Source organism: Pongo abelii, chromosome 12 (genome assembly GCF_028885655.2).
Source record: "Pongo abelii isolate AG06213 chromosome 12, NHGRI_mPonAbe1-v2.0_pri, whole genome shotgun sequence".
NCBI classification, from domain to species: domain Eukaryota; kingdom Metazoa; phylum Chordata; class Mammalia; order Primates; family Hominidae; genus Pongo; species Pongo abelii.
In genome coordinates this window covers 27,427,042-27,452,555 of record NC_071997.2, presented here as the reverse complement: position 1 = coordinate 27,452,555, position 25,514 = coordinate 27,427,042, and the positions used below count along the sequence as shown (strand labels likewise).

General features: G+C 43.3%; 1 protein-coding gene and 1 non-coding gene across 2 annotated transcripts in view; both read left to right on the top strand.

Annotated features, from left to right (window-relative positions):
* Nucleotides 1-25,514, top strand: part of CRACDL (CRACD like) — a 76,982-nt gene that overhangs the window by 19,526 nt on the left and 31,942 nt on the right. Inside the window, exons 2-6 of the mRNA XM_024242468.3 lie at nt 3,614-3,693; nt 12,093-12,261; nt 17,347-17,482; nt 17,832-17,996; nt 23,159-23,353. Of these exons, the coding sequence (XP_024098236.2) occupies nt 3,624-3,693; nt 12,093-12,261; nt 17,347-17,482; nt 17,832-17,996; nt 23,159-23,353 (735 nt within the window). The 5' untranslated portion in view covers nt 3,614-3,623. The remainder of the gene's footprint in view (nt 1-3,613; nt 3,694-12,092; nt 12,262-17,346; nt 17,483-17,831; nt 17,997-23,158; nt 23,354-25,514) is intronic.
* On the top strand, nt 9,667-9,728 carry LOC112132166 (U7 small nuclear RNA). The gene has a single exon (XR_002913974.2). It is a non-coding gene; the product is annotated as a U7 small nuclear RNA (small nuclear RNA).

Sequence of the window (25,514 nt, the reverse complement as noted above, 5' to 3'; positions counted from 1 at the left end):
TTCTAATTACGGTTTTACATCTGGCGTTTCCTTGAACTTTACTGGGGCTTGGGGAACGCGTGTTCAGAAAGGCAAGTTACTTGGCCCAACGTAGATGACGTTCCATTGTCACAGCTGTGGGGTGTTTCCACCTGGAATGTCCACATGAAGGAAATGGTTTTCCACCTGTGCAGCCTGCGGACTCTGGACAGACATTCCTCTGTGACCCTGACATGTTTTCATCAGTTACCTGGCAGTGGTTTGAGCCCATCGGGCGGTGGGGATCAGGAAGCACAGGGGTCAGCTGGGAAGCCGGGTGTTTGTCCCGTGACTGACAATGGCGACTTTGAAGTGAGCCATTTGCTTGGAAGACCGGCGCTTACCTGCTGCCGAGCATGTGTGCTCTGGAGGCCTTTGTCCATAAACAGTATCACGCGGTGGTGAGGAGTGGGCTGCAGAAACTGACAGCAGGGCTCAGCTTGTGCTTGCTGCATGCTGTGTCCTGGTCTCATTTGATTATAGTATTATGATCCTCCTTTTTCCTATGAGGATACTGAGGCCTGGCACTGGTAGGTGGTCGGGTAAACATGCCACCCCAGGTCTGCCTAACATTCAAGTCTTTGCCACCTTCCTCCACCCCATGTTATGCTCTTATCCGTATGAAGATGCTTGGGACATAAAACATGAGTAGGTTCTGAAACCTTCCATGTGACATGAGATCCATTTGTTGTCCCTTTGTCGGTGGGCAACCTTTGCCTCCTTGTGTGAGTCCACTGGCAGTCTTGGTGGTCTAGGGGTGCTGTCTGCATCTTCTGGCTGGGAGTAGGGTGGAAGGACCTACACAGGTGAGTCTGCATCCCCTCCCATCCTCCCCCCTCCCCGGCCCTCCGCCTACATCTGCATCTGCACCCTCTGCCCCGTGCAGCTTTCTCACAACCACGTTCTTCAACCCAGGGAGAAGCAAGCCTGAGCCTCTGGACTGATCCGGGCTTGGCAGGAGGGGGTGCCCCTCTGCACACCCACCCACAGGGCTCATACACACTCTCACACACACCTCTGGCACACACCTTGTTCTTCCCAACAAGGACACTTTTCATTTGCCAGGTGTCCACATGACCTTGATGTGTTGCGTAACATCATGGTTTCTCCAGAGTGTTAATCCTTTCCCAGTTAGTTGACACATCACAGTGGCCTCCAGTTCCTTTCCCCAGATGAAGAAACCCCATCAGACCCAGTGCATGATCTCTCGGGGCTCCTCCAGCCTCTGAGTTCTGGCCTGACCCTGGGTAGGGCTTCTTGGCAGGCAGAGCCATTTCAGTGGGAGATCCTGTCCTTTGGATTCTCCAGCTTCTCTTGAGCCCCACTGGGGACAGCTCAGGGTTCTCCCCTTCACTGGGTCAGCACCTGAAAGAGGCAGGAACCATGTGAGTCTCATCTGTCACCGTATCCCAGTGCCGCAGAAGCACCCGCCCATGCTGGGTATGCAGTCAGTGTGAGTGTAGACGCCATATCTGCTCTGCTACCTTAGGCAAGTTAATAAACCACTTAATATCAGAAATGTTCTCTGCTGGGTGCAGTGGCTTACACCTGTAATCCCAAGCACTTTGGGAGGCCAAGGCAAGCAGATTGTTTGAGCTCAAGAGTTCAAGACCAGCCTGGCCAACATGGCGAAACCCCATTTCTACAAAAAATACAAAAAATTAGCCAAGTGTGGTGGCGTGGGCCTGTGGTCCCAGCTATTTGTGGGGGCCTGAGGTGGGAGGATCTCTTAAGCCCAGGAGGTTGAGGATGCAGTGAGCTAAAAATGTTCTCATCTCCAAAATGGGAATATTAAAGGTTCTTGGGGATTAAATGAGATAATTCAGGTGATAGCTGCATGCTGGATAAGTAATTTGCAGTTGCCATGGTTAACTCCAAATTCAGGCAATGGAAAACTCTTGCACTGAGCTAGAGCTCAGTGGCAGCCTCAGGAGATGGCACTGAGGGGAACAGATGGTGACTCCTAGGCCACCCTCACCATCTTCACTCTTCCCCTTACACCTTATGTTTTCCTTCTCCATTGCCTCTTCCATTGAATTCCCGGCAGCTACCACCTCTAAAGGACTCTTGGGGATGAGGGGGTTGCTGACTGACTAACATATTGCGGGGGGGATTGAGGCGGTGACCTTTGGAACACCTGGGCCTTTGGGTTGGGCCACCAGCCTAGAACTACTATCATTCTGCTGTTTGATAGCATTGTCTGTTGCTTTGACAGTGAACACAGATGATGAAAGCAAGGATGTCCTTTGAAGCCTAAAACAGTGGTAAAGGATTTGAAAAATACTATTTCTGTCCAACCCTCATTTTATAGGTAATGATAGCACGATCATGAGTCAAATCTGTTGAGGTTCCAAGAGTTTTCGGCAGAGCTGACACAAGACCGGACATTTTTTTGAAGCCAAATTGTATGAACATTGAGAGCTGGAGCTGGTGAAACTTTGTTCAGCTTTTGAGGGATTGGCTGGTAGGGAGGATGAACATTAGAAGAAATCTAAATATTAGAGCCAACTCGGGCACAGACCCGCAAATCCTTTTCTCTGTTTGTGTTTTCTTTGCATTTCTCCCATCATTTCCCATTCTGTGTTGTGTACGAGTGGTAAATGTGAATTGGTTAAATATTCGAGCCCACGTTTTTAAGTGTGAGTATTCATCATACCTAACAGTAAGAAATAGCTTTCTAAATAAATGGTGTGATAGTATATGGAGGTAGAGCATACTGTAACAGTCAGTTATGGAAGGTGTGGACACCACTAGCTCAGTATTCTGTAGCAGGAATATTGACCAGTAATCATGCATTTGATTTCCATGAAGAGTGAGGGATTTTTTTTATTCAGGAAGCAGCTGAATTTATATGGATGAAATGATCATCATGTCTGGGATGATTTGCTTAGAAATCACCTCATAGGAGTGGGATGGGATGTGGGGGTAAAGATGAAGCAAGATTAGCCATATCTTGAGTTCATTTTATGTTGTTCATATTTTTGTATCTGTTTGAAATTTTTCATTGCATTCAAAAAAGAATTTCAATGTAAATAAATGATGGTACAGTAGTATATCAAAATATTAGGTAGCCATTAAAATAACATGTGAATAATTTTAATTAAGTAAGAAAATCAGGAAGTCAAGCTTCCTAATATGATATGTGTGCATGTGGATAAAATATTTGCGTAAAAAATTATTGGAAGGAAATGAAAACATTAACTGTGGTTATCCTTGGTTGGTTGGATTATGGGTGATTTTCATTCTATTTTCCAAACTTCCTGCAGTAAACAAGAGAAAAAAATCATTTCTTATAATTTGAGAAAAGCTTTTTTGAAAGAAACCTAATCTGCAGTGTGTAAATTAGTGAAGCATTTGTTTCAGTGATCTGTTTTCCATTAAATTGCCCCAGTCAGTGATTAAACGCTTGTGCGGTTACTGATCTTGTGGCCGTGGACATGGTTTTGGCCTGTACTGTGCTGCACTCTGCCCTGGACTGTCTTTGCTGGGGTGTGTGCAGGCCAGATCATGGCAAATGCAGTCACGAACACCATTTCACTCATTGGTAACTTCTGCTAACCATGTTTCTTTAACGTGAATTTCCATGTAATTTCAGCGAGCTTGACATGATTTCCACAAGAGTGATGGACATTAAGCTTCGGGAGGCTGCAGAAGGCCTTGGGGAGGACAGCACAGGTAAGGCCCTGCTTCCCCTGCTCTGGGGAGGACACTTGCTTTGTTGTGGGGCAGGGAGAGAGACTGACAGAGGCAGGCCTTTGGGGCTCTCTGTATGAAAAGTGGAGGTTTAGTTCCCAGTGTGCTCAGATACCCCCAAGCCCTTCATGCTGTGACTGGGGGCACGTGCACATTATTTAAGGCTGCTCGGGGCAGATTTCCTCTGCTTCTGTGTCAAGCACGGGAACCTTTCAGCTCATTTTCCTCCTTTATGGAGGTAAGCATGTCGCCATGTTTGGCTGACTTGAATGCAAAGGAAGAGGTACTAAATGGATTCGTTCACCATCCAAGAATATCCAAAGGCATCAGTAGGAAGCTGAGCAAAGTACCTGACAGCCTGATCATCTGTAAAAAATAATTACATCAGGAGAGAGCCTTTGATCTCTCTCCTTCATGACTTTTGTTCTGAAGGAGATCTTTAGTATGTTCTCTGCTGAGCTGAATTCTAGGCCCATGAATCACCATCTCATAAGACATTCTAAGAGTTCTCCAATTATGTGATTGGTTTACTGTTATCCACATATTGCTATTTATGTCCTAATAGAGTTGTAAAATTGACATTAAAAAATTAATTTCCCCACAATGTACCTTTTCCCTAGATTCGCCATTCATATACTCCCCTTATTTTGGTAACCAAGGCCTCCATCTCTCTCTTATTTACACTCAAAATGCCAGTAGTGATTTTCTTTGATGTAGTTCAGGAGAAGCAGCTCCCAATAATATTAAATCCTAGCTGCTAGCCACTAGCTTCAGATACTAATTTCAGCAAATACTCCATTTCAGATATTAAAGATAGATTTTTTTCTTATTATTTCATATTAGAACCATTTTTCCTCTGTCACATTTTAATGGATACCAAATAAATCCAAATTTAAGGTGAGGGTTTTTAGATGAGCCCTGCAAAAAAATTGAGTTTCACATTTTCTCATATTATGGGACACTGAATTATTACTTATTTTAAACAATAAATGTTTGAATAAATATTTCATCAGCCTGAAACGACCTCAATAAGTGCTAGTTCTGAATACATACAGAGGTTACTGAAGAAAAGGGACTAAGTTTTCTTTTTTTCAAATAGTAAGCTTAAGTTATTCAGACCAATCCTCTTCCACTTAAAATTTAAAATTCTAGATAAGGATATTCTTTAAACTATTTTTCAAAGTGAGAAATAATAAGGCCAGAATTGAAAGGAAAATGGGCCAGGCACAGCGGCTTCCACCTGTAATCCCAGCACTCTGAGAGGCCGAGGTGGGAGGATTGCTTGAGCCCAGGAGTTCAAGACCAGCTTGGGCATAGTGAGACTCTGTCTCTACAAAAAAATTTAAAAATTGGTTGGACATGGTGGCACACACCTGTAGTCCTATCTACTTGGGAGGCTGAGGCGGGAGGATTGTGTGAGCCTAGGAGGTTAATGCTACAGTGGGCCATGATTATGCCACTGCACTCCAGCCTGGGCAACAAGCAAGACCCTGCCTCCAAAAAAAAAAAAAAGAAGAAGAAAGAAAAGGAAAATGGTAACCTGGAGAGACAACAGAGTATAAAAGCCACTTTGCCCTTAGATCATTTACCAATCTTGGAAATTTTCGTGTCTTCATGGGGTGGAAGGTGAGAGCAAGGGTCAAATATCAAACTACAAGGCCTGTATAATGTAGGCTGTCTAATAGAAGACACTCTCTATAATAAAGGGGAGCCAAGGAGCTACCAAATCTGAGTAGGTGTGAACTAGGGGTAAACCAACCCTTTTGTAGATTTGTAGCTTGAGTTTGCATCATTTGGGTAATTCAAAGAACCTCAACCCTTGAATTTGATTAATATTGCTTCTAGACTGGATGCAAACCCAGGTACTTTGCAGAAGCAAATAATATTCACTAAAGGAAGGCGCCTTCTATTTAGACTTCAAATTATCACAGAAAATAATATTTTCAGTATCATGACAAGCATATAGTGAGTAATAACCAGGCATCTAAGGCAACAGGATACAATGAATGAGAACCAACATGCTATATGTTGAATGGGGCTCCCACCAAATTCATATGTTGAAGTCTCCAGTATCTCCAAATGTGGCTTTATTTGAAGACTGGGTTATTGCAGATGTAATTTGTTAAGATGAGATCATATTGGAGTAGGGTGGGCTCATATTTGTTAAGATGAGATCATACTGGAATAGGTTGGGCTGCTACTCCAATATGATGGCTGTCCTTATGAAAAGGGGAACTATGACCACAGATATGCACACAAGGAGAACGCCATGCACACATGAAGGCAGACAAGAGAAACAGACACATGAAGGCATCAATATCAGAATTACCAAATACATCCTATAAAACAACTATGCATACTATGTTTGAAGATAATAAAAAAGTTTTAAAACATCCAGGGAAAAGTGGCGTAGCACCCAGCCAGTGCAATAAAGCCAGAGAAAGGAATAAAAGGCAGAGAGATGGAAGAAAGAAATAAAACTACCTCTATTTATAGATGACATGTTTATACAACATATACAAAAAAGCACTTAGAACTGTTAAACAAATACACCAAGATTGCAGTGCACTCTTTAAAAGTCAGCTATGGAAGACAGACATACAGTTAGCTCAATATTCTGTAGCAAGAATACTGACAAATAATAATTTATTTGATTTCCATGAGGAGTCAGAGATTTTTTTCATTTAGGAAAAAGCCAAGTCCATATAGGTGAAATAATAATAGTGTCTGGGATGATTTTTTTTGAAATAACCCATCAGAAACAGGGAGGAGGAGGGGTAAAGATGAAGCAATCAAAATCCCAGCAAAACTTTTTGCAGATATTGGCAAGCTGATTTGAAAATGTGTGTGAAAAAGCAAAGAACTAGAATAGGTAAAACAATTTTGAAAAAACATAAAGTTGAAAGCTTCATACTACCTGTTTTTAAGACTTACTATAAAGCTGCAGTAATCAAGACAGTATGGTATTGGCAAAAGGATAGATACACAGAGACAGAAGGGAGTAGAGTTCAAAAACAGACCCATACAAATATGGTTAATTAATTTTGACAAAATTGCAAAAGCAATTCATTGGAGAAAAGATAATATTCCAACAAATGGTGCTGTAACAATTGGACATTCATATGTAAATATACCTCACAGATTATTCAAAAATTAACTCAAAATGTGTCATAAACCTGAATGTAAAACTCTAACGCCTTTAAAAGAAAGCATAGCAGAAGATGTTTATGACCAAGGATTAGGCAAGGATTCTTAGATAAAATACCGAATCCATAAAAGGAAAAAATGTATAAATTGGACTTCATCAAAACTTTAAAATATGGTCTGTGAAAGACACTTTTAAGAAAATGAAAAGACAAGTCACAGACTAGAAGAAAATATTTATAAATCACACTCGATGTAGGACTTATATCCAGCATATATTTAGAACTCTCAAAATTCAAAAATAAGAGAACAAATAACTCAGTTACAAAATGGGGAGCAAATTTTAAATGATGCTTTACCTAAGAAGATGTACAGATGACAAAGAAGCATATGAAGAAATGCTCAATATCTATAATCATTATGTAATGCAGAGTAAAACTACAATGAGATACCAGGACACACCTATTAAACGTCTGGAGAAAACCACCATAACAACAGGAGCTGATAAGGATGCATTGAAGGGAGGAATGCAAAATGGCACAGCCACTTTGGAAAAACATTTTGGCAGCTCCTTGTGAAGTTAAACATACACTTAGCCTATGACTCAGCAGTCCAACTCCTAGGTATTTACTTGGCAGTGAAAACTTATGTTTACACACACACACACACACACACACACATATGCACAAACTATAGCAACTTATTTATAATTGCTAAAAACTGAAAAGAACCCAGATGTCTTTCAGCAAGTTGAAATGGTTCAACAAACTGATATATCCACACAGTGGAGTTCTACTCAGCAATAAAAAGGAATAGGCTATTGATTTGCTATAACATGAGTGAGCCTCTAATGCACTGTGCTGAGTGAAAGAAGCCAGAATGAAAAGGGGACATACTGTGTGACTTAATGTACATGACATTCTAGAAAAGGCAAAATTATAGGAACAGAGAAGTTATAAGTGGTTGCCAGGGGTTAAAGGTAGCGGGGAATGTTGGACTACGAAAGGGCAGCATGAGGACAGTCCTGTATCTTGATTGTGGTGATAATTATACAACTCTATGTACACCAAAAAGAATGAATTTTACTGTGTGTAATTTAAAAAATAAGTTTTTTTACAAGGTATAGCAGATTTGAAAAACAAAGGAATTTTTAGAAATAAATGTAATAATTAAAATTTTATTTTAAATAAATTCATTTAAATGTAATTATTAAAATTTTATTTTAAATTAAATTTATGTAAAATAAATGTAATTATTAAAATGCATGGTTATAACAACAGATTATATCAGATCAAGATAGATCACAAGAAATTATACAAAATGTACCATAGAATGGTGAAAAGATGGAAAATAAAGAAAAGGGAACAAGGGGCATAGAGAGTAAGTGAAAGGGTGTAATATCCATTTGAGCATAGTCTCAGGAAGAGAGAAGGGCTGAGAATTTTCTGGATTTTATCAAAAAGATGACCCAACCCACAGGTTTAAGAAACCCAATGAATCCCAAGAAGGATAAATCAAAGAAAATCCATATGAGGTAAAACTGCAGAAAACCAAAGAGGATGAAAAAGCTTAAAATGAGTCTGAGAAAAAGAGACAGATTACCTGGACAGGAACAAAAAAGTAACTAATGCCTAACTTCTCAACACAATAGAAGCCACAAAACAGAGAAATAATAGCCTAAATATCCTTAGGAAAAGTAACTGCCAAACTATTACGCTGGTACAAAAGTAATTGCTGTTTTTGCCATTAAATGTCATGGCAAGAGCTGCAATTACTTTTGCACCAACTTAATAGAATGTTATACCCAGGAAAAAATGTATTTCAGGAGTGATGGAGAAATGAAAGCATTTTCGGACAAACAAAAACTGGGTTGGCCCCAGTAAGCCCCCAGTAAAACAGATTCTTCACGAATGCACCCTCAGGCCAAAGGAAGATCTTCCTGGTGGACAATCTGGAATATGAGAAGGAATGAAGAGCAAAGAAAACAATAAGCAAGTGGATACACCTGTGTGAACATGAAATAACTTCGAGGTTTTTTTTAACAATCAGAATTAAAACAATAGTGCATAAAAATGGAATTAAAGTATTCAAAGGTCCTTGTATTGACCTGTAATCAAATGTGTAGTATAACCACTGAAAGAGGAAGCAAAAGATAAGGGTTATAAACTAGCAATGGAAGAAATGGAATTTTTTTTTTAAAGATCAATTAAAAAACACATAAGATGATAGACTTGTTTTTATTAATATATCAGTAATTACAGCGAGTGTGAGTGGACTAATTAGATTAATTACATTAATTGTTCCAGTTAAGAGTTAAAGATTATGAGATTAGATTCCAAAACTCTAAATACATGAATCTTAACTATAAAGGTTCAGAAAAGTAAGGATAGTAATAGGATACAGAAGCCTATACCTTGTGAACACTGGGTAAAGGGAAGATGGTGTGGCTACACAGATTGAGTATCCCTTATCCAAAATGCTGGGATCAGGAGTGTTTCAGATTTCAGATTTTTTCAGATTTTGGAATACTTGCATTATGCTTACCAGTTGAGGGTCTCAAATTTGAAAATCCAAAGTCTGAAATGCTCCAGTGAGCATTTCCTTTAAGCATCAGGTGGGAGCTCAAAAATTTCAGATTTTTCAGCTTTTCAGATTTTCAGATTTGGTCTGATCGACCTGTACTAATAGCAGTCAAAATGAAATGTAAGGCAAAAAACATAACTAAACATAAATAGGGCCATTTCACAAAATGTTCAGTTCCCCAGCAAGATAATAATTTTACATTTCTGTGCATTAACGTATTATAGAAAGTTGTATTACAGCTCTTTTAGAATTTGTCTAGCAGGCTTTCCGGTTTTTGCAGGAAAGCAACCTCCCCAACAAATAAAGTCGTAAAGTGGAAATTGACAACTAAAGATAAATAAGAAAATCTATAAGCAGAATGGGGTTATTTTTAACACATCTCTCTCAGTAATTGATAAAACAAACACTTTGAAAATCAGTAAAGATATAAAATACTTGGACAACACAATTTTAAAAAAAAGATTTTGTTCTAATTGACATATATAGAACACTGAAGGAAATGCATTATTTTCAAGCACACCAGGAACATTTTTAAAAATTGTTCATATGGTAAGCCATAAAGCAAGTATCAACAGATTTGAATGGGTTCAAATCATTCAGCATATGTTATTGGACCACAGTGCAATTAAGCTAGAAATCAATAACAGATAGAAAATCCTCAACTGCTTGGAAATGAAGAAGACATATGTTCCTAAATAACCCATTAGTCTAAGAAGGTATCATAATAGAAGTTAGAAAATATTTTTGACCAAACAATAATGAAAATACTGCATTTTAAAACATGTAGATGCAGCTAAAACAGACTTAGAGGGAAATGCATTGCCTTAAATATTGTATTATAAAAACAGGAAAGTCTAAAAAGTAATAAACCAAATATTTACCTCAAGAAGTTTAAGAAAATAGCAAAGTAAACGTGCAGAAAGTAGGAAGGAAAGAATAAAGATAAGAACAGAAATTAATACAATATGAAATAAACATTCAACTGAATTAACAAAGCAAAACTTTTTTAAGGCAATTAAAATTGATAAGCTTCTGGTGCAACTGATCAAGGAACAAAGAAGAGGCATATTTATGATAATTAATATCAGGGTGAGAAAAGAGGCATCAATCACTATAGATGTTGTGAATGCTTGAAAGATAAAAAGATATTGATAATTTTTTGCCACTACATTTGAAAATTTGGAGAAAATACATTTTCAGAAAAATGTTACTTTAAAAAACAGATTCAGGAAGTAGAAAGATGGACTAGTCCTGTAACCATTAAAGAAATTGAATTACAAAGCCTAGTAGGAGAAGAAATATAATTTGAACAAATGGATGGCTAAGCCCTGCCAGTGGAACAGAGGTGTACAGCAGTTATACTTGAGCTCTGCCAGTTATACCTGAGGAGACCATTAATGCTGTAAGCAGCATTTTTGATGGTCATAATATTGAGGCTGTGTATCTATTCAGGCCTTCGAGGATGCATACCAATTTAGGCAAAAGCCACAGGGTGTCCTGACCAAATGCAGAAAACTCTTAAGAATCTTTCAAAATCATAAATGCTCATTGAGAACCATCTACTAACAACATAAACATTTTTTACGATTATAAAGTTGAGAACACTTCCACACTAGAAGGTGAGAAAACTGTGCTGTAGAACTGACTTATCCTTGGAGAGGGATTTTTTCTACCTGTAATGATGTAGGAACTCCTACTAAAGTAATCCTAAGTAATTCTCCCCATGAGAGTAAGACCATGTAAGCTTCCCAAGGAGGCAATAATATAAACACAACAGAAAGATCCTGGGTTTTTTAAGGAATTCAGTTTATTAAATTATTATAAAAAGTAATAAATTGTGCAAATTTTCAGGATGTATTAGACAGCATCCTGGTAGTCTACAATGCTGCATCCCTCCACTGTCAGTTCTGTAACTATTCCGGGAAAGGAATGAACTTTGCTGAGCAGCTAATGTGAAATCATGGAAACCTGGGTATGATAGAATTCATGGGAGAGAATGAAGATGTCACCAGAGGAGCAATCACAAAATGTTGAAAAGTGTGGTGAATTCTAATAATCCAGGAATCATGGCAGAGTTGGGCTCAGCCTGGCCACACCCCTCCCCTGCAGGGATGACCAGTCTCATTGTTTTTCTCACCAAAAGTCATTAGCTCATCATGCAGTTGGTGCCCCATAGAGCCACCTTCTTGCCCATGAGGTTGGGCCTCCTCTGATTGTCCTTGATGCTGTATTCACACTAGACAAAGCAATTCATAATTTTTATTTTATTTTATTTTTTTTGAGAGAGAGTCTTGCTCTGTCACTAAGGCTGGAGTGTAGTGGTGCAATCATAGCTCACTGCAGCCTCAAATATATTTTAGAAATTAAAACTTGATTATACATGAAAGGAAAGTTGCTAATTTTGATTCTGTGATCATCCTCCAAAGTGTTGTTGTCTCTTTTATTTAAATATCCTAAATAAAAAGAAACAAGATGTGTTTTCAGGTGTGCAAAACTGGTATACCATGTACTTTTGCGCAGTAAAAGGACTTTTCAGAAGCAGATAACGGATGCATGGATGGAAATCTTGCTTTCTCTCTTTTATGTGCCTGTTGCATACATGCACATAAACACACACTGTAACAGTCTTATTATTTTTTCTCTAATCTGTATAGGAAAGAAAAAATCTAAATTCAAAACTTTTAAGAAGTTTTTTGGGAAGAAGAAGAGAAAAGAATCGCCATCGTCCACAGGAAGTAGCACCTGGAAACAAAGTCAGACGAGGAATGAGGTCATTGCCATCGAATCTGGGCCAGTGGGCTACGACTCCGAGGATGAGCTGGAGTAAGTTGCATTTTACATCCCTCGGGCCAGGAGCACCCAAATACATTATTTCATTATCCTAGTAACTTGGTGGATTTCTGAGCCTCCTTTCCTCCTGGGTAATTCCATGAGAGGTTCTTCCATAGAAGTTGTGTTTTCTGTCTTTTCAAACCTAGGGATGGAGAACGCTGTGTGTGTTTGAGTCCACAATAACTGTGGGAGAGGAGGCACTATATGCCATTTTATAAATGGACAAAATAGGCCCTAGATAAAATTTAGAACTTGCCCAGCATCCTACAGCTGAAAGTGACAGGATCAGGATAGGAGCCCTGGTTTAACTTGACTTAAAACTCTTTTGAGGACCTAGATACTATACTAGAAAAATACATTTCTCTAAACTTGAACGTTGAGTAATCTAATCAGAATATTTTCACTTGATGGGGGTGGGGAGGGGGCGCTTCTTGCTATCTTAGAAAAAAATCATCCAAAAATATCATAAAGAACAGACCCAATAAGCACAAAAGACTGGGGAGGTCTAGTAAAGAAATCCTTATTTTTGTAACTTGTATTTCATTAAAATATAGTTACAGTACATATGCTGCAGTTATTCTAGCAGTTATTTCTGTGACTAAGAGGAAATGAAACAGATTTGTTGCTATGCTAGCTTTTCCTTTTTTTTTTAAGACAACACTGGCCCTTTAAGGATAGAACTCTTCATAAAACATAATATCCCTCAGGTTTGGGGTACAGACCACGCTGAGATGGGTCCCAGGCTTGAGCATCCCAGTAGCGGTGTCCTGTCCCCTCCCTTGCTCTCCCCCCTCCCCAGCCTCCTTGCCTGTTTTTTAAAGGAGTAGAAATTTTGCTGGCCACTTGGTGGCACCAGATGACTGGAAAGGAAAGATTGGAACTTTTTTTTTTTTTTTTTTTTTTTTTTCAGTTTTGGGTTTGATTTTGGTTTTGATTGTTTTTGGTGCTAGCAGGGAATGTAATAGACTCACATTGCCCCATGTGAAGTGTGGAAGGGATATACTGTGCATGCATTTTTCTTTTTTTTTTTTTTTTGAGACGGAGTCTCGCTCTGTCACCAGGCTGGAGTGCAGTGGCGCGATCTCGGCTCACTGCAAGCTCCGCCTCCCGGGTTCACGCCATCCTCCTGCCTCAGCCTCCTGAGTAGCTGGGACTTCTGGCGCCCGCCACCACGCCCGGCTAATTTTTTTTTTAGTATTTTCAGTAGAGACGGGATTTCACCATGTTAGCCAGGATGGTCTCGATCTCCTGACCTCGTGATCCGCCCTCCTCGGCCTCCCAAAGTGCTGGGATTACAGGCGTGATCCACGGCGCCCGGCCGTGCATGCATTTTTTTAGGCGGTGAAGTGAACTCTTGGGGAATGAGATATTATCGCGATAATATTACTAATTATTCAATGTCATCACTTTGCAAGCCCCAGGGAAACTGTAACACCCACCCCCATCCACCCCTGTCTCTTGACTGGAGCACACAGTTCTGGTGTTGGAGAGACAGGCCTGGGAGTGGCTCCTCCAACCACAGACAGGAGCCCAGCCAGAGGGGCAAGCTGGGATGAATTGTCCTGTCCGCTTGCTGATGTCCTCCCTGTCACCGGAGCCCATGGAAAGTGGAGACGGTGTGCTTTTTATCTTGATATTCCCAGCACCTTGCAGGGGGCTGGCCCTCACTGACTGGTAACAGTTTGCTGGTTTTGATGCTAGGCAAGGAAGATTGGGGGTGGAGCATGATGAGGCCTGGGAAGTGCAAATGACATTTTTAGAGAGCGGCACAGAGGAAGAGGAAAGTACTGTTTGGCCTGTGGGAGAGTCTGCGGCAACTTCTCATCCATCACTGTGGGGAAAACAGCTCCATTTACTAAGGCACATTAGTGCGAGCAAACCACATGGGACCCTGTGGGTTGAATAAAGTGACGCCAATTTATCGTGTCTGTGTCTGTGCGGTTGTGCTTCTTAAGTCTGTTAATCTATAACGATTTCCTTTTGCCCTCTCCCTTTGTTTCATGTCATTGATCTGAAGGTAGAGCAGGACCATGTGTCCTGCAGAATGTCCCATATTCTGGCTTTGCTTTCTCTTGGTGTGACTCAACTCTTTCCTATATTCTCCCAATTCCCGGTACATCATTTGGTGGATCCAGATTCTGTTAGGTTCAAGCAGGTGCTGGATGTTGTCACATCCCATGATGAGTCACATGCTTTCTGAGCAGTGAGTTCAGGGTGTGTCACTGTGGTCCCTCCACCAGCCTTCACCTGACAGTTTTAACACCTGGTGATGATCTGTTATTTTGTCACAAAGTGGTGGTTTTTCTAATTCTATCATTCATTGTACACTTGGTAACTGAAATTCTTTGATGAAGAACTTTCCTTCATCAATTGCTTGGTTGCTCCAAAATACAATTTGTAGAGTAAAGTCAGGATCATGCTTGGTTCTCCTTTTATTGATCCACCCTCAGAGTAATGACGTGGTCCCCTAGCAACTCCCGACAGTGGCCAGTGGGTTTTGTTTTTTTCTTTTTTTTTTTTTCAAATATCATTGGGAATGCATTACTTTTTACATATTTGATTTGCTTTAATCCATGACAGTCTTTATTCATTTTAATGCTCAAGTTGTTCCGTCTTAGGCTGTTGAGAGTCACTTGAAATTCGCTCCGTCTTTTGACATGACCCCATTCATCTTTGATGGCTTCCTTACTTTCTTGTCCAATGAGAAATCTCAGGTTTATTTGATATATTTTCTTCCCCTGACCTGGAATCAGCACTTTCTTCACAGGACCCTGGCTCCCTCCTTGTGGTGTGAAATGGCTTTTAAAGACCTCAGTCCAGCTGCCAGGGGTGATGATTACTAATTGGCTGTCACTGATTCTAAACCTTTCCAGTAGATATAGCTAGGAAATGGTTTATTTTTCAAGAGAAAAATTAATCATTAATTTGCTGATATTTCCAATTCAAGTTTAATAAGACAACATTTTTACTTCTTTAATTCTTTGTATTCTCTTTTCTCTTACACTTGAAACCAGGGCTCCTTATGATATTAACAAAATGACTTATTTTCTTTAACCTATCATATGTGTATAATAATTTCCTTATCCCTTTCCTATATGGAAGTTAAAAATACTATAAATACTTTACTGCACACTGTCTTATAATCAGTGTTATTGCTAATAAAACTACAGAGTGCAATTTGATATCTTTGGTTTTCTTGTTGTTGTTCCTAGAATGTATTCTATCTTAGATGTGGAGTCAAAGTCACTTGAAATTATTATATTCTCTGTGCGGTCATGCCAACAATGTGATATAAAATTAGATTTGTTTGTTTGTGTTTGTTTTCTAGTTTTAGAGATTGTTTTATTTCTCTTTTTGTTTGGTTTCGTCTTTTAATTATATAAAACGTTTGCATAGTTTCAAAGACAAAGTTGTCAATGTAGGTATCTTTGCACTATGTCTCCTCGTCTAGTTATTTCTTTCCCCCTAAAGAAAACCACTTTTATTTATTTGTTATTTATTCTTCTATTTTCATTTTCTTAAATATAAGAAACACACACACATGTTCAGATAATATCCAGGCCCCCCTTTCCCATGCAGTGCTGACGTGCTGTGAACATTGTTCTGCAGTGGTTGTTATTTATTTCACTTAGTAGTATCTGGTGATGCCTGTATGCAGCGTGTAGAGACCTTCCTGCCCATCAGACCAGCTGTGGAGTCCTCCATTGTATGACATTCCTGGTTGATTCAGTTAGATGCCTACTGAGGGGGCACTAGGTGTTTCCCGTCTTTCACTCTTCTGAATACTGCTATAGTGAATGGCCTTGCACATGTGCCATTTTGTGTTTTTGCAGAGGCCTCTTTATGCTGCCTCCACTCCTCATTACATCCAAAACGGAGGTGCTTGGGTGGTGGTTGTGGTTCCCAGAGAGTGTGGGCCATGGGCTGTCCACTGGGGGAGGGAAATCCAGTGTGTGTGTGACCTTTGGGTTAAGAGCTGCCCTTGGCAAGGAGGTCCTGATTCCTTCAGTCGGCGTGGTTCCCTCCCTGGCATGTGAGGACACACACATCCTGGGAGCCATGGGTTCCCACTTGCAAGCTTACTGTTGCAGGCGTGAGAGTTTAATTAGAAGGAAGCATTATTAACCAACACAGTTTGATCTACAGTTGGACAGGGCCACACCTCAGAGTCCTTAATGCCCCACAATGGACAGGATGCCCAGGGTAGGGGAGTGGCAGGAGGGAAGTGGGTGGGGTGGTGCACACAAGATGTCCAGTGTGTGCAGAGGCAGGCTTTCCTTCCTTCGTCATCAGGTCTCAAGTCATCTCCTTCCACCTATTGTTCAGGCAGCCAGTGCTGCTAGGAAAACTTGACAGCTAATTCCCACATCCTTTTAGGACATTTTGTGAATGTCCTGTGGGTTCAGTCCCAGATCATACTCTTGAGTTCAGAGCTGAGGAAAGGACTGGGATGGCAATGACAGAAGGCCACCATCTCTGCTCCAGGATCTAGGAAGGCACAGAGGTTTTGATCACACGGACGGTGCCAGGTCATAAAAAGAGGCCATGGCTTTGCAGATTTGCAGTTCTCATTTCAAACCAGCCACGGATGTACGTCTTGGTCTGTGTGAGGTGTGTGCGAGGATGCGTTCATCAAGCAGGCCCTCAGCCTGCTGCACACACAGACTTCAGCCCAGGGAGGGGCTGCATGTTTGACCACAAGGCCTGACCTCACCCTCCCTGGGGCAGCCGGGACAGGCCTCCTCAGAAGCTGGCCGTGCCAGCCCCTCCCCTCTGCAGGCTTGCTGTCTTGCACCTCACACCTTGTCAAACCTTGGTTTTTTCATTAATATAAAAATAATTCACACAACCTTTAGATCTCCTAGGAAAATTCCTATCTCTGCAATGCTCCAAATAGTTGACTGGCATTTGACAGTGTGTGGATGAACTGAAGTCAGGGACCACTGAAATGTAAATGCAGCAGAGGGAGTGTTGTTTGATGTTCTGTTAACTCACATCCCCCTTTCTCATTCTGAGCCCCCCAGGGGTCAGTAAGATGGTGGTGGGCAGAGTCTCACAGTGGCTCTTTTATCCTAGGGAGTCGAGGGGCACGCTGGGCAGCCGGGCCCTTTCTCACGACAGTATTTTCATTCCTGAGTCCGGACAGGACGCTACTCGGCCTGTGCGGGTGTTTTCCCAAGAAAATGTGTGTGATCGGATTAAAGCTCTGCAGGTAAATGTTTCCTTGGTCATGTCACCTGGTGTGCAAGTCAAATATCCATCAAGAAGTTTTTAAATGATTTCTGTTTGGTTTATTTGATATGCCGTAAAGTAGAATCACATGTACATGACAGCTCCCCCAGGACACACCAAATGAGCTGCAATGGGATCTTGACTCATTCTTAGATGAACAAAGAAGAGATGGCAGTGGAAGAGCTGGTGGCAGATGCACGTTCAGTTCAGTTCTCTGCACCCCACCAAGACACTGAAGGCATTTCCAGCATGAATGAATTAGAGCAGGAGGATTTGTTGATAAATATCATTGATGAAAATAAGAGCACATGTTCTTTATTCCAATCTAGTTAAAAATACAGTGTAATGTGAAAATGGGGCCACCACCTCCTCCAGGGGGGCTTCCTGCCAAGCGGGGAGAGGATGCCGGCATGAGCTCTGAGGACGACGGGCTGCCCAGGAGCCCCCCAGAGATGTCTCTGCTGCATGACGTGGGTCCCGGCACCACCATAAAGGCAAGTACGGCCTGTGCGCTGCACGTCTCCATCCACACCTGCCCTGGAAGGCGCTGGAGCTTTGAGATCCCCTGTGTGTGCCCCTAAGATCAACAGGCTGTGCATGGTGTGGCCGACCGGGTCACTGGAGCCTACAGTCAGCCCTTGAGCTGTGTTTATTTTCGTTCTTTGAGTAGAAATTCAGGTCTGGTTAGGAGACGTGGTTTTGGTGACCTTTTTTTATGAGGGTGATAGGTTGATAGAATCAACCCAGAATCAACCCTGTCCCTTGACTTTCCTGTCTGAGCAGATGACCAGACCCAGAACCCCATTAGAAGTAGAGAAACACGTTGTATCTGTTTTCCGTTGCCATGACATTTGGCTGGTGGGAAGGGGAAGTAGTGAGCATGTGATAGTCAAGGCTCTGATGGTCTCCAGTGCCTGAGTTTGTGACCTTGAGGCAGTGTCGGCATAGGGGTAGTAATGTGCTGTATTGCTGGCAAACAGGGCAGCAGGGAAAGGTTGACAAGCAAGAGAGGAACTGATGACCTCAGCAGGGTGGAGGAACCAGTCCCAAACACCACCTTCTCCATTAGAATCCAAGAGGGGGGCCCCGAGGAACTGAGCTCTTTCTCGTGCATAAACAACATAGCTTGCGATGCTGCCACATTTTAAATTCTTTATGTTATTGTGGTGAGAACACTTAATGCCCATACACTATACTTGCACATAAATGTTAAAAATAGGTGGTCATCCTTCCCATGTAGAAAAGCCTGACTGTGGAGGATGGATAGAGTTGGAGTTATCTGTTATGCTGACATTTGAAAAACAAATAAAGGCCAGAGTTTATGTTTTATAGCCACACACCTGCCCCTGTCACCTCTGGCCTGCTCGAGGGGCCATTCACAGTGAAGGGGGAGCTTCGTTGTGACCCACTGCCTTGCAGATTCTGTGCTTCTCTGAATTCTATTCAGAAGCCACTTCAGTGTGGACACCTATACACCCTGCCACACCAAATTTTTGTGTGTAGTTGTGAGTTCCCAGAACGTCACTGATTAAAAAGGCAGAAGGACTGTGGTGTGGCTGAGTGTATGGGGTGGGGACTGACATGAAGCCGGCTAGAGAATTATTCTCTCCAGAATTCTGCTCCGGGGCAAAGCCGTCCCTGCTCATTCCAGGAGCAGAGTCTGCGGACTGTGGGCTACCCAGGCCTGCCCTCCAGCCTCAAGCAGAAGGGAGAAAGGATGAGGAGGATGGTGTGGCCTAGTTCATAGATTTCACCGAGCCAACCCTGTACCCCTTAACACCTCCAAATACTCCCGTGTGCAGTTTCAGCGTCCCCCTCTCAGGAGCAGATGTGATTTTGTGTATTTCTGAGCTATGCAGTAGGAAGAGGTCTGTCATGAGCTGCCTCTTTCCTCATCATAGATGGACTCTCCCTCCTCCCATCCCACAGGCCTCTGACTCTCACAGCATCCCAGTTCTCTGCCTTTAGCCAGGACAGGCAGTAAGAGGAGAGGTAGTTTCTAACCCATCCACTGAAGAGCAAGCCTATCTCCAAACCCATGTGACACCATGAGGCACAAATTCCACAGCTGGCTCGGCTGGGCCAGCCTGACTTTATCTCTCACAGCACAACCACCTCCTGTGGTTGGTCCTGCATTTGAAAAAAAAAAAGTTCTGAGATTTAATCAATTATTGGGTAATATAGACAATCTACTAGCTTCATAGGAAACCAAAATTTGGGCCTTTAAGACTTAAAAACAAAAAGGTAATCTTTAGTGTCTTCATCGTTTTGAAGACACAATGATTGCATTTTGAGGCCTGAAAGTTTTTATGCATAATTGGTTGATTGAGAGGGAAAAACAACACACCCTTTAAAATGGGCTTGTAGAATATGTGGTATTTGATATAGTAGTGGCTTAAGCCCCAAAAGGATGGGCTGCAGACTTTTTACACCTTACACAGGCCCACAGGCTTACACACAGGCCCACATAGACAGAAAAATTTAAGATTATTGTGGAAAAAAGAGTCTTTAGTACCAAGTATTTGATGTTATAACCAAGGTGACATTTCCTGATAGAATAAGGTTTTCAGGAAATATATGGAATAATTTTTCAAATTTTATCACCAAGTGTGGTAACAACTGATGAAAGTTTACCTGGTGGTTTTTAAGATAAAATAATGTCTAACTGGTCATATTCTAGTTGTCCTGCTATGAAGCAGGACATGCCAGGTCGAGTGTGATAAACTGGCAAGGCTACTGAGTCATTTTGCTCCTGGTGATGCGGGAAGGGAAGATGGGGAGGGAACACAGATCTGGTGGCAAATGAACAAATACATGCCCCAAAGCTCCAGAGGGAGGCCTCAGGCAGGCTTATCACCTCTTAGAATCTGTGTCCTCAGAGGGTTTTGGCTCAGAGGGTTTTGGGGGGATGAGATGAGATTGGGTAGATCAGCACCTCTCCTTCCCAGCAGGACCAGCGGCTTCTTTTCACCCCTGGAACAGCCAGGCCCCCCTGCTTCCTGTCCAGTGGCCCTTCCTGCATGCACTGCCCCCGGCCCACTCCTCAGTGGCTGAGCCCCTCTTTTTGAGGACACACATCCTAAAGCACCTGTCACTCAGGGCCGCCCACGAAAAGCTTCTGACCCCAGCTGTTTCCTCTGGGTCCTTTGAGCTGCCTTCCCTGCAACAAAGAGACACATGCTAGACTTTTAAATCCTCTGCTTTCAGAATCATCCAGAAGCACAGATTTCAGGAAAAATTGGGTGACTGGAAGCAAGCCATGCAGAGGTGAATGTTCTGGATGGTGCCAGCCCTTCCGTGAAGCCAGCTTCCCAGCCCTCACCTCCTCCCCATGGGCCCCAAACTACCTCATGTAGTTACATCACTGATCAACAACAGACACGATTCTCCTTGGTCATGAAGATGAGGGTCTTTCTGGACCCCAAGATCTCTCAGAGCAACAGTGGAAAGAGAAGTGAGAGTTCTGAGGCCAGAGGAGTTGAGTTCCCTAGTCAGGGAGAGCTTGTACCTGGGACACAGGTCAGGGAAGTTAAGCTCCATGCCAAGGTCCCCTAACCAGGGGCCACAGTGGGCCTGAGCCCAAGACATCTGCCCAGGCAGGACAGACACAGGGCGGCCCACAGGGAGGAGGTCCTGCTGTGCATCCTTCAGAGCCTTCAGGGTACTGGGCTTCATTCTATAAAGAGGAGTGGTCAGGGGTATTATTGTCACAGGCACCATGATCATTCTTACTGCACTTGCAAAGCAGCTGATCTTGTCTATTCTCATTAGTCCTAGGCAGTGAGATTTTCTTTTTAACCAAATGTTTATACATTGTTCCTCTAGACAAGGGTAAATATTACAGATTCTGTATGATTATTTTTAAATGTACACATCCCGTTTGTGACCTTTAAGGAGGACTCTCCGGGAAAGGTATCGATTTCCCAATCTAAGGTGACTTCCTGAGTTGTCAGTGACCACAGTGAGAGCCAAAGCCACAGGCACAGATGTAGTTGTTGCCAGGAGACTTGCGGCTTATTTTTAACATAATATTTCTTGCTTTATTCCCGTAAGTACCTGAGTAGCTAAAAGAGAATTCAAATAGATTATGTCCACTTTTAGCTCCCTTTCCCCCATTTTAGTAGTTATCTCCTCCTTGTTTACACAGATAAACGTACACTTTTATTAGAAAATAGGAGAGACCTTCACATGAACAGGAAGAGGTTGTTCCTCCCGTATTGGAGCCCATCTCTCCAGTACGATCATCCTTATGGTTCCCTGTCCGGGTTAGCAAAGGCTGCTGGGCACCTGCTCTGTGTGGGGGTCCCAGGGTTATAGAAAAGAAACAGCGGATGTGCCCATGGCCCTAGGAGTTCACCACTGGGGACGGCACGGGTGTGTTGTCTCACTGCCTCATTCACTGTTTTCATGAGGGCTTACTGAATTGTTGTGTGAATAAAATTCTATTCTTAAGTTAAATGGAAACTTGACACTAATATTGCACACCATGCTCAAATAGAAAGCTTGCTTGAAGATCACAGAGTTATACGAAAAGCCTGTCACCTCCCAGAGTCTCCCTGTGCACCTCGCCCCTCATCTGGGCTGCATGTGCTCACAGGCGCTCCGAGTTTCATGCCAACTCGTGTCTGCAGGGGAGCCCACTTCGACCTCACTCAGTGGCGGAGCTGGCCAAGTTCGAGTGGCAGAGATCTGCGGGTTTGCCCTCATTCTTTCACATGACTGCCAGCATCTCTTTGTCCCAGGTGACATGTTTGCCATTTGCTATCAGTTCTTCCATGCCGAAGTATAAATGAGTAAAATACCTGTAACTTAACAGATGGCAATGTCCAGCCAGATTTCTTCAAAAGGACACATGAGCACACAGAGACTTTCTAGGTTGAACCAACAGGGCTCCAGTGATGGAATACTGGGCAGTGGGCTTCGCACTTCCTGTGCCCCAGCCTCTAAAATCACACCTTTGAACCTTCCCCTCAGCTTCCAGAGACAGGACCAGGTGACTGTGCCCTTGGACAAATCAGGCTGGCGTGTTTTGACAGAGAAAGCTCTTGTCTGAAGTGCCTGTGCCAGCCACCATGGGAGGGTGACGGGGGAGCCTGAGACACAAGTTCTCTGCATGGTCTTGGGAAGGAGTAGCTGGTTTCCAGGAGCTGGCCCCGCACGTTAAACTCCCAGCCATTTACCTTTCTCCAGGAGGATCCTAGACCCCTCCTTGTTGAGAATCAAATTGAAAGTATTGGCCAGGCGTGGTGGCTCACACCTGTAATCCCAGCACTTTGGGAGGCCAAGGCGGGTGGATCACAAGGTCAGGAGTTTAACACCAGCCTGGCCAACATGGTGAAACCCCGTCTCTACTAAAAATACAAAAATTAGCTGGATGTGGTGGCAGGTGCCTGTAATACCAGCTACTTGGCAGGAGAATGATTGAACTCAGGAGGCAGAGGTTGCAGTGAGCAGAGATCATGCCACTGCACTCCAGCCTGGGTGACAGAACAAGACTCCATCTCGGGGAAAAAAAAAGAAAGTATTTCCACACACGTAAAGCCAGAGACAGTGTGGGAAGACTGAGCCTGGGCAGAAAAGAGCATTGTTGCGTTGGTCGTCCTTATTTCACACGGTGAAGTTCATGCTCCGTGTGTTTGTTCCTTGTCCCATGCAGGTCTCTGTCGTGTCTCCAGACCACGTGAATGACAGCACTGTCTCTGCCCGGATCTCAGACAACAGCCTGGCACCAGTGGCCGACTTCAGTTACCCTCCAGAATCCTCCTCCTGCCTGGACAACTCTGCAGCTAAGCACAAGCTCCAGGTCAAGCCCCGCAACCAGCGGTCGAGTAAGATGAGGCGGCTCTCATCGGTAATTGGGTTTCCTTCTCCACACAGAGGCAGGCCAGGCAGGCTTGGCACCCCCCTACACGCCCCCAACCTGCCTCACTCCCCCGCACAGGGTCTCATGCCCCCTCTGAGCACCTCCACAGTTGATGGAGCCATGCTGCAGGAGCTGAAGTTGCTCATCTTTTTAAACATAAACCAGATCTGTCTTTCCCTTGCAGAAACGCTCCATTCATTCATCCATCCATCCATCTGTCCATCATTCCTCACACACTCACTGCTGAATGCTGGTTGCCTTCTCCTTGCACTCAGAGTAAAGTCCACACTCCGGGCCTGGCACATCAGGTCCTGCCTACCCCTCAGGCTTCTTACCTTCTTTCTCACTCAGCGCTCTGGCCACCTTTCTGTCTCTTGAGCTCATGAGCTGCCTCTAGCCTCAGGCCTTGGTGCTGCTGTGTCCCAGGCTTGGGGCCTGAGAGTCCCCCAGAAAAACTCACCCTGCCCGTTCACTTCCTTCAGAGCACTTGCCACATGCCAAAGTGACCTTTGTAAATGGATGTGCTCTTATTGCCAGTCTTCTTTGAGACCCTGTCCTGGCTGCATTTTCAGCTTAGAACATTTCTAGTCACAGAGTTGTTGAATGGATGAACGACTGAACAAACGAATGAGTGAATTAACAAATGAGTGAATGAAAGAAGCTGAAACACTAGCATGGACACCTGTCTTGGACGAGGGCCTACTCAGTAGCATGGGGAGCATGCCTCGGAAAGATAGACCCCTCTTTGGGTGTGCTGCCTCAGGGTGTCGTTACCTCCTAGTCCTAGAAGCTGAGAAATTGGTTCATGGAATACTTTGGCTTCATTTACTGGCAGGTTCGAGGTTCACATAGGGTTGTTCCCTCTCCCCTACCTGACGGGCACTGTAACACATCCCCCCTGGAGTGGGGGCCAGCCTGGCCACAGAGAATGACAGTGCTGATAAAGAGATGCCCACAAGCTAATGTCCTCGTCCTTCCCTCATGACATGATTGTGGTGTGTTGGTGAAGTACCCAGGGCAAGCTCGGTGCCTCAGCTGGAGACAGTTGGGCTAGGGCCACTCAGGAGTTCAGCAACTCCCTGAAGAGAGTGAGTTTTCCTTTGGGCATATGGAAGGTGTTCTTTAAACTCATGCCAGCAGAGTAGACTTTTGAGGGGACTAATGCTGGAGGAAGAAGCAAAGGTGAGTTACCTTCAGGCTGATGTGCCAGCTAGGAACCAGGATACTTGTGTGTAGGTGTGTGTGTCCAGTGCATGCACAGTTAAAGGTTGTGTGCTGTGTCGGTGTGACAAGGTCCAGTCACTCAAGACCTGCCTGTCCTCGTGCTGAATGAGACCACAGGGCCAGGGCCTGCTCCCTTCTGGCCCTCAAGTCTGTGATTTATGACTCCCACGGGGATGTCTTTGGCTCTGGCCAGGGCATTTATAGCCAGCCACAACCTGGCCAGGAGTTGGTGACAGAGCGAAGCCTGGCGTCTATTCCAGGTGGAAACGCAGCCTCCCTTCTTGCTCCCATCTGGGCAGGGCTTGTATCCTTCTTTCTTTACATGTGAACTTGACTTAGTTCTTGAATTCCACTTTGTAGAATAACAGAAAACCTGATGTAGCCAGCCTGGGCAAACAGGTTAAACACAGCCTTTCCTTGATTTCAACTCTGCCACATCTATGGTCTTTCCCTCTTTTCCCCTTCCCTGCTTGGTAAGGAGCAGGCATGGATATCTTAAGTTCTCAGAGGTGTCCATATTTTCCTCCATCCACTGTTGTGGAACCTATGATGCTGGGGGCCTCTGTCCTTCAGTGTCCATAGCACCCTTTGCCTGTTGGTCATGAGGTCCCTCTTCCCAACTACAAGGACCTTCCTTGTGGCCTGGCCCCTCTCAGGGATCAAGATGCTTTCAGATGCTCCCTAAATGCTCCTAGGATCGGAAAGAACAGCCATGCTGCCCCCTCTGCTGCCTTGTGTGGGCTCTGTGACTGACAGTTTTAAAAGGTGACCTCCATCCTAAAGAGGTTCAACATCAGCAGTTTCCTGTAGTAGCAGAAGGCCATCAACATGGCAAAGTAAAGAACCTGCAGCTTTTGAAAGTTCTTCTGTAGCTTTCTTTGTGCCTCTTCCTCTTTTTAAATCCAAAAGAATAGGATTGTGCGTT